At 38.2% G+C, this 9,477-nt stretch overlaps 1 protein-coding gene across 9 annotated transcripts; it reads right to left on the reverse strand.

Moving 5' to 3' along the window:
- Positions 1-448: 448 nt before the first annotated feature.
- On the reverse strand, positions 449-8,301 carry LOC110894248 (disease resistance protein RUN1). Of its 9 annotated transcripts, none has more exons than XR_004882361.1 (7): positions 7,697-8,301; positions 5,444-6,566; positions 5,291-5,356; positions 4,709-4,933; positions 3,022-4,339; positions 2,848-2,957; positions 449-824 (listed from the first exon to the last, which is right to left on the reverse strand). XR_004882361.1 is itself a non-coding variant. In XM_022141440.2 (6 exons), exons 1-6 carry the CDS (start codon positions 8,161-8,163, stop codon positions 2,908-2,910), a joined length of 3,249 nt encoding a protein of 1,082 aa, XP_021997132.1. In that variant the 5' UTR covers positions 8,164-8,301; the 3' UTR covers positions 2,533-2,907. The 9 variants fall into 9 exon arrangements, 4 of the variants coding, with proteins under 4 accessions (XP_021997132.1, XP_021997131.1, XP_035840621.1 ...); XR_002566226.2 differs by having other exon boundaries at positions 4,709-4,936; XR_002566228.2 differs by having other exon boundaries at positions 490-824; positions 2,848-2,949; positions 4,709-4,936; positions 7,697-8,263.
- Between the last annotated feature and the right edge of the window lie 1,176 nt (positions 8,302-9,477).

The following is a 9,477-nucleotide window of genomic DNA, read 5'->3' on the forward strand; positions in this document are numbered from 1 at the left end:
TAGTTAAAGTTTAGTGTGTTTAAATGGTTAATTACAAGGAATCAACAATTAAAACTAGGGGCTTGATTTTAAAGTAAAAAATTGTGAAGTCTAGTGATGATTGTTTAAGTGTTTAGTGTTAAAAATTAGTTGTATATGTTATGTAGAGAAAAACTTACTTAGAAAAGTAGCTCTAAATGATGTTTGTATATTTTAAATATGTTTGTAACGACGTTTGACGTATTTCTGATGATTATATAAATTTTAGCTTGATATTCTTTTGTTTTACATGACCCGAACCGACCCGATACGGCCCGATATGAACCGAATTTTTTTTCATATACCTTGTTTTGATCAAAAATCAATCTAAGGATAATGTAACCATAGTTTGTTTGTGAGGTAGAGTGTTTATGTGGTTGAACAATTATGTAAACGATTTGGAAGTGAAAATGGCAATGAACACCGAGAATTATACGAGGAAAAAACCCTTGATCTTGATGAGATCTCCGGCACAAATCGGGTGATGGAAACTACCGATCACCAACTGTATTGAGCAAGTAACGAGTAATTCAATACAACTTTGGAAGATAATGAGCTCGATAAAATAGAATATAGTGTTAGTGTTGAGAGTAGGTTGAGTATTGAGAGAGAGAGTGAGTGTTGTGTATGTTCTGCATATTTGAGCTTCATTATCCTCTAATTATAATTAGAAATAACAAATAACTAACTAAACGAGATTTCGGGGAGCTCCCATGATCACCCACAACAGTTACTTCCTTATTTGCACATGTTTATTCCAAAGCATATTCGGTAATATTCCAACTTGACCAAGTCCACCTAGTTACCTGCATAAAATCATAACATATCGAAGACAATCATTAGAAATTGTCCCATTTTAATTGAGTTAGTGATTTGGATAAAAATGGCAACAAAAATGTAACGTTAGGGATTTAGTTATAATAAATTCTTATTGTAGATGAAACGATCAAAAGTGTCCAAACCTCAAGAACGATTTTGGTATTTTACTCATATTTAAAATACTGAATAACAAAAGTTTTAGGATAGTTTTGACTTGGACCTTTGACCTTTGAGCCGGGCCAAAAGGCACTGGGTCAAACTATTATGATCCCCTTCGTCATACGTCAACCCGGATGGGCTAAGACCCGACTCTGGCCCAAAGTCAAGACTTTTATAGGCCCAACAGAGAAGCCCACCCATTGTTTCCCTTTTCTTTTATAGTCTGCATTCCAAGTTAGATTTCTTACGAAATTCATTATAACAAATTTAAAAAATTCTACATTTAATAAGTTGTTACTTAACTAGGGTAAGAATACATTAGGGGTTTTCTAAACAAACACCCCTATGGTTTTTAATTTGTTATTATGTGGGGGTACAGACACCCGTATAGGACATCGAATGTGATGGCGTACGCTCGTACAGAGGAATAAAAACATATGCTATACGCTCGTAGAACAAATGATTGATGAATTGATGTGATGACTTTAAAGTTAGATGGGTGTACATGAATCATATTTCTAATATGGAATACGTTTTATTTTGTTTGTACTCGTTATTGCATTTGCCAAATGAAAGTGATCACATAACATTTCAAAACACGTTAAACATTAAAAATTTACATGAAAGTGTGTCAACTTCCAACCTAAAAGTGATTACATAACATTACAAAATATGTTGCAAAACATGTTAAAAGCATAAAAAGTGAATATTGACTTTTTTGTACGAGTTAAATGCTATTTTAGTCCCTTTGGTTTGGGTCATTTTGTCAGTTTAGTTAAAGATTTCATTTTTCGCATGCGGGTCCAAAAAGATTTCACCGTTGCCATTTTAGTCCACTGGGTTAACTTCATCCATTTTTTTTTTGTTAACAATTTAATTATGTGATAAAGACACAAAATACACATCAGAAAGTTAGTACCACCGATGTGATTGACGACATATTGCCATGTTATATGTTTGAATAACATTTTGTATATACACACCATCAAGCGGTAATGTCGAGTCATGATTTGCAACACTCATGTGTGAAATACTTGCTCGTGAATTGATTGATGCAAGTGGAGCGCATTCATAACAATGACAGACAGTTTTGTGCTTCTTCACTTAGTCTCTATATGGGCTTTCCCTACAAATGAGGGTTATTACGATGTTTCTTGTCAAAGGTATAATTATTATGATGATATGACTACATAAAGAAAAACCAAATGACTATGATATTTTGTTTTCGAACGGCAAATGACAGATAAGTTTTGACAACTTGAACAAAAACATGTTACTTGATAGGCACGTTCATCGGTTTATTCCCTCGACATATCTTGCAATTGCATTTAATCATGATTTGGGTATCCATGAAAATGATTGTATCAGAAAAAAAAAAATGATAATCCATGATTTGTTTATTTGTTTTGTATGATAACACTTTATGTTATACTTAGATGAAAGTCGTTTTCAACATGATTGATGCTTATACCAAAGGAAAGACGAGGTAGATGATATTGATCGGTGAGTGACCGATGAGTTGGCTCACATATATACTTCATGGAATAAATTTATTTGGATGCAAGTAACACTCAGCTTTACATGCAACCTATATTGCTTTTACATTTTGAATTTGAAAAATTGAGACTCATGCAGAAATTTATAAACTGGTAAACAAATATGCAACATAAGTTTTTCAAGGGGACAATATTTTGGACAATGTTGGTGCATTATAGTGTGGTCGTGTCGAGAATAGTAATGTTAACACGTGTTGAGGGTGGTATGTGGCGTCAATATTAGTAACGTACATGTAAGACGTAAGACATCAAGATAAAGGTATGAAATGAAGAGTCGCCAGAAACACAAAGATACCTCTTACATAGCCATTGATTCGAAGATGCTCTCGGGCGGGCGAATCCTTCCGTTAAAAAACTACGATCGCAACTTGGGATCCCGACCGGTTTTTCTCCATCCCTGTATCTCTATAACAATGTAAAACTAAAATCAACAACCATTATTTGGAATCAAAATTCAATTCATGCATACCTGTATAATCAAACTTATAACCAACCGAATCCCTGAACCACCTAGGCGTCGGTCCATCAACCTCCATCGACTTAAAGAAATCGCGGCGACATAGATAATACGTTTCTTTGCTTAACTGAAATGCCGACAAATTCCCTACAAGTATTTCATCCCATTTAACGTTATTTTGCCACGTGTCATTCTCCATCTCATCATCATCACCATCATCATCATACACAAGGCTTGCACCACACTCGATTACCTCTAATCCATTCTCGACAATAATAGACACGTTAACTTGATCACCGACGTCTAATAAGTTTTCCATCGCCCAATAACTTAACCATATAGCAACGTCACCAAATTTAGGGCTCCCGAAGACCATAGGGTTGTAAATCCATTCACAACATTTGGTTGTGTTAATGATTTTCGCAAATATTGGCCATACATATTTCTCCTCGCCGAATAGTATGTATTTGAAAATGACGTTTAATCCTTTGAGCTTATGGTTATTATAATGTGAAGGCACGTTAAAGGATAATGATGAAGATTTTGAGGTGTACTCACACGTCATATTCGGGTCCTTTATGTCTGGCAGAAACGTGCTCATTATACCGAATTCGTATAGCATCTGGATATGTCGACTTCTGTCTACTGTGAGATGATAATCACCAATCAGGCATACTTCATGACTCTGATATTCTTTCAGCCACTTCATATGCCCCAAAAACCGTTCATCAGTTTTTGATATCGGCACGAGTTTTAAAAGACCCTCAATTTCCAATAAATTAGTACAACCTTGATAATCGATTTCCCGCAACCCGAATCGTGGTGATTGGAACGTAATTTTCTCTAATGACTTACAACACGTAACAAACAACTCTTCTAGCGTATTTGGAAGACATGTAATGCACTCAAGTCTGGAGCAAAAACTCAAGTCAAGTACCCGAAGATTCGTAAGATGATTGTATTCAGGCAAGCGGTCGAACAAATTACCGCTTAAATTCAGGTACTGCAAAAATGAATGATGTTCAAAGCTTAAAAAATGATCGTTGAGCTCGAGACTGCAACTTTTTAGTAAAAGACGTTGTAATGAGTGTGGAATGGGGGAAGTCAAAGACTGTTGTTGACTGAAATTTGAGGCTTTAAACAGGTTTTCGCATCCGGTCATGTTTAATAGAGAAAGACTCTTGAGATCTCCGATGGGCTCGGAAACACGAACCAAACTGTAACAGTTCCAAAGAATCAACGTCTCGAGATTGGGAAGCCGGGAAATAGTGTGGATTTCTACTAGGCTTTGTGAGTCTTTAAAGTTTAGTATCTTTAGTGGTCTAATTACCTGTTACATAAGTAACGAAATTTAGTTTTATCATATCTTCAAGAGCTAACAAATTGAAAGACAAAAGAAATTAAAGAAAGAGTAAAGTACACGGATGGTCCTCTCGTTAACCAAAATTTTGGATTTGGTCCCTAGCTTTTTAAAAGTACACAGATGGTCCCTGTGGTTTTTAGGGACTAAATGTGTTACAAAGTGAAAACCACAGGGACCATCCATGTACTTTTAAAAAGCTTGGGGACTAATGTGTTCAAAGTGCAAACCACAGGGACCATCCATGCACTTTTGGAAAGCTAGGGACCAGATCCAAAATTTTGGTCAACCACAAGGACTATCCGTCTACTTTAGTGAAATACAGTGAAAAATACCTACCGTGGGTGGTTCAAATACTTCGAGTTTGCTATAACTCATGTCTATAGCGACCAAGTTCCCCATGAATAATTCAGAAGGTAGGGTTCTTAACGGAAACCCGTGCCAACAAAGCCATCTCAAATCTTCTGGGAAATCGTCGTAGGATCCCGATAATTCCACATAGTTGAGCTGGAGCAACTTTAGATTATCCATCTTTGCGAGTGAATCAGCATCGAAGGCCATTGGCTGCTGCAAAGTGGTTTAGTTAGCACCTCTTTTAGAGTCAATTGTTCCAAACATACCTCAAGAAACAGTCTCCTAAATGCATACATTACAAAGGTTCAAGCAACTAAGACCCCCCCCCCCCCCCCCCCCCCCGCACCCATCGAGACATGCTAAATGTTGTTAAAAGTTAAACCGGACACTTGAGTGGGGGAGACATTAGATATGTATGCGGAATCTAGTAACATTCCCTTGAATGCCTAAATAATATCATAAATCTTCAGAATTTTGTTACTAAAATATAGTTATAAAGCATTTTATAAAGATCTAACTAATTCTTCATCTGAAATAAGACAGTAATTTTCACTCCACAAGAATTACCGTATTATGCTTCTCTTCCCTCACCATTCGCATGTCAAGCGCTAGGCCTTCTATGGTTTCTGAACCCTAATAAAATTTAGAGAACGTTAATTGAGTGAGAGAGAGAGAGAGAGAGTAAATCTTATACATACACATATATATAGCATATCTTACCATTCCTTGTCTCAACAGAGTGTAAGAGTCCTCGTTACACCAAACTCTACTGCGTTTTGCAGGGTTCGTGGGCGATTCGTCAAGCACCATCCTTCTTGCCATCTCGATAAACAATCCATGCATCATCAGTTTTTTGCTCGGTGAAACCGTAAGAAGGCATCTATTAATTAACGTTACAATCCCGGCTGTTGCACAATAATCAGGCTCCAATATCTTCACCACATAATCTTCATCTTCTCCGATAAAGAAACAAGCAATATGCAAGAACAACTCTCGGTAAGTGATAAACGGCAAATACTCGAAGCTCATGCGGAGAATACCTTCTATCCTGTAATTAGGCTCTCTTTCTAATAAATTCAATGTGCTCATCCAATATTCTATGTTCGTTCGTTTCCGTGAGTCTTTAGCGTTAACAAATAAAGAACCCAACAATTTAAGAGCCAGCGGATTTCCCGCGCAGTAATGTGCGGCTTTTAACGCAAGCTCCTTAAAACCTTCCATGGGAATTTTAGAACCAAAAGCATACCAACTTAAAAGCGCTAATGACTCATGTTCATTTAGTAACTTAAGTTTGTGCTCTTTACACCTGCGAGATCTAGATCTAAACAATGTTTGTATATCTGGAAGCCTACTTGTTATAATAATTTTGCTTTCTGTATTAATCTCTTCCATTCCAAGTAAAGCTTCTACTTGTTCTTCTTTATCGACGTCATCAAGAACAATAAGCACCCGTTTCTTACGTAAGGCGTTTTCGATCTGACTTTTATATGAATTAACATCAAGTTCTTTTCTCTTGTCCTCTAAAATGTCTGAAAGAAGTTGTTCTTGTAATGCACATAAACCACATGTTTGTTCACAAATCTTTCCAATGTCTTCAAGAAAACTACTGCTTTCAAACTTTAGCAAGTTGGTATCATAAATATATTTGGCTAGTGTTGTCTTTCCGCTTCCTGCCGGTCCACAAATTGCAAGAACTTGAGCATCTTGCTTATCTTTCATCCATAGATTAATATCTTCGGCTCGAGTGTCCATTCCAGTTAGATGTGGTGGACTAGATACTAACTTGAGACCTAGCTTATTGCCAATGGTATTAACAATATCCGCAATAAACTTCGTTTCAGGCCTGGAATAATAGAAGTGTGATAATGACTACAATCATTGAAGTATTTCAATAAAAAAAATAACTTGCTTTAAGTTAGGATTAAAAGTAATAAAAGAAGAGGTTGTGGATTCAAGTCCAAACACAACAAGTGTTACTTTCTGTTAACAAAGCATTTTTAGCAGAAGAAAATACATAAAAAATCATTAACTAGGTTTATAACATAGAGTTTTCCTTGCCCGAGAAATGTTACTTGGGGCATGGAATCAGATGCAATTTATACATTAACAATAAGCATGTACCCTAGAGCTACTGTTATTCATATGCACATTATGCAACGTCAGCAGTTCGCCATCTAACAAAAAGACGTGCTGTAAATTTATGATGCCCGAATGATTGAACACGATGTGTGACACCAAAATTTTGCAACGCTAATAAACATCTACTCCCTCCTACCCAAGATAGAAGTACTACTACCTAGTTTGGGTTGGCCAAAAAATGCAATATTTCCTTTACTACAAACATTCGGGTTACATTTTACTACTTTATCGACTTATTGGTGCGACAAATTGCGGTTCACAAGGTATTCCGATTGTGCTCTATTAAGGGGGGGCATATTAGACATTTAACATTAGTCAAAAACACTTTTTAAACCATATACCAAATCGGCCTTTAACTTTAATTCTGGGAGGCGGGAACATTTGGCAAGCCTTCCCAAGAGCAGTTGCGTCAAACCGAATAGAATGCGAAAACAAGTTTCAGTTTTAAAATGATAATTTACCCTATATGTTTTTTCACACAAAACTCTAGTTAAGTGAACTAATAAACCCCTACAGTTATTAGCTATTCAAGTCAGCTTCCTGACACAGACCGCGTCCAACAATGAGACATTTTATGGTCAAAACAATAAGGAATATAACCGTAGCGTTCCTAACAGAGTTTTTGAAGATAAAAACAGCTTTACTATGATTGCACCCAACAGGATCCTAATTCATATATAACGAAAGAACCTATAGTGTCGAAAACTTATTTCCAAACTAAACTATGGCCTTTCACTAATTATAACACTAGTAATCATCAATCAAATAAACTAGCACTCATTTAATATGTATTTCCGAGATGATAAATAACCGGTCAAAACATAGAATACATACCCCGAAACCGCCTTATCACTCAAATGCGCAACTTCCATAAGCGCAACCTTCCACTGCTCCACCTTATCCGCCCACTCCGCCTTGCGAAACACTTCCAACTCACAAACACTCTCCTCTCTCCTAAGCTCAACCGGATCAACATGATAAAAAACCGGCACAACCACATGATAAAACCCCTTTCTCCGCTCCATAATCAACCGCAGCTCATCAAGAGAGGAACTATCAACTAGATAACTTTTCGACAAGACGACTATCGAAGCCCTAGATACCGTGATTGCTCTCTCGAGTTCCGAGGTTCTAACGGTTGAATCGTTGAGTGAATTGTCTCTGTAAGTTCTGATTCCTGCACCGATTAAGGCCTCGTAGAGGTGATCGGTGAAGGAGAAGCGAGTGTCTTCGTTAAAGCTTATGAAAACGTCGTATCTGGTGTGATTTGTTGGTGGAGAAACGGTGGAACTGGAGGCCATAGATTAGATTAGGGATTTTGGATTTGAGAGAATTTGAAGGATTGGGAAGAATTGGGAATTAGGGTTTGAAAGGGGATTATGAGGTGTTCAATTGTTCATTGTCAACGTTTGAAGCAATCTCTTTCTTCAAGTAGCGATTAACTAAAAAATAATAAGTGATAGTGTACCACACGAATTTGGTAAGTTTGTAGTTATGGCAAGTTACAATTAAAAGATTAGAGTAAACTGCCATTTTGGTCCACCATTTTTGCTACTTTAGTTCAAATTTTAAATATTTTGTATCTGTGTTCCAGTGGTTTCATTTTTTTGAAAGTCAGCTCAGATTTTAAAAAAAAAAAACTTGGGTTTTTGTTCTTTTCCTCATGAGCAAAATAATCATTTGTCCAAAAGCAAACCTGGTTAGACCGTGGGGTATGGTGGGGCAGGGGTTTGGGGAATGAGTTGACACGTGAACTTCGAGGGGCACCGTTGGTCAGTTGCATGTTGGGTCGGTATGGCGGGGCGTTGGCTAGCCCACGTGGGTTGGCCACGTGTTATAATTTTTTTTTCAATTATTATAAAAATACACAAAAAAAAACCTAACCACCTATAGCCTAGCCAACCCAACCAATGAGAGCCGACCACGGAAGACCGCTAAGCCCGCCCAACGCCCGAGCTGAAACCCCAGCCCAAGGGGCCACGCCGAAACCCAAGTCCACCCGGGGTGGTGACTTGGGCGTTTGTACCCAACCCACGCCCCAACCCCCGCCCGATACCCCACAGTCTTATATGTATGCATAGGTCATCTTCTTCCTTTTAACTATCCCCACCCTCTCCCTCTCTCTCTTCAATCAACCTCCACCACCACCACCGCTGTATCCCAGCCAACTTCCACCACCACCGTATCCCAGCCACCACCACTGAATCGAGCCCCAACACCACCGGATCCCCAAACCGCCATCAACTACCACCCCTACCATTTCGCCATCGTCACGTCTCCTAATGTATCATCGTTGTTTTCATTTTACTCCCCCACATACAAGGAGAGTGATCGGTTGAAAGAGAATCAGGAGAGAGAGGAATCCGAACACACTTCGACGGCCTCCCTTAGCGGCGATGGGTGGTGGTTTCTATCCGGATGGTGATGATGATGAACGGTGGTGGTGGTTCGAGCAAGTGGTGGTTGGAAAAAAATGGAGGTTGGAATGGCGGTGGTTGCGGGTGGAGTTTGCGGCGGTGGTGTTTGAACGTGGAGGATGCGAACGGTGGTGGTCAAATCGTATATGGGGGTTGTTGCCCTAATAATCCTCCATATGATCTTAGGTCCATTGTTCA

This window comes from Helianthus annuus, chromosome 15 (assembly GCF_002127325.2).
Source record: "Helianthus annuus cultivar XRQ/B chromosome 15, HanXRQr2.0-SUNRISE, whole genome shotgun sequence".
In the NCBI taxonomy this organism is placed as follows: Eukaryota; Viridiplantae; Streptophyta; class Magnoliopsida; order Asterales; family Asteraceae; genus Helianthus; species Helianthus annuus.

Bases quoted from the DNA above. Each gene is read 5' to 3' on its own strand.
- LOC110894248 (XM_022141439.2), bottom strand. From the start codon at position 8,163: ATGGCCTCCAGTTCCACCGTTTCTCCACCAACAAATCACACCAGATAC. The intron at 6,567-7,696 runs GTATGTATTCTA...CTATTATTCCAG, and splicing joins AGTGATAAGGCGGTTTCGGG to GCCTGAAACGAAGTTTATTG. The intron at 4,340-4,708 runs GTAGGTATTTTT...CTTATGTAACAG, and splicing joins AAGTATTTGAACCACCCACG to GTAATTAGACCACTAAAGAT.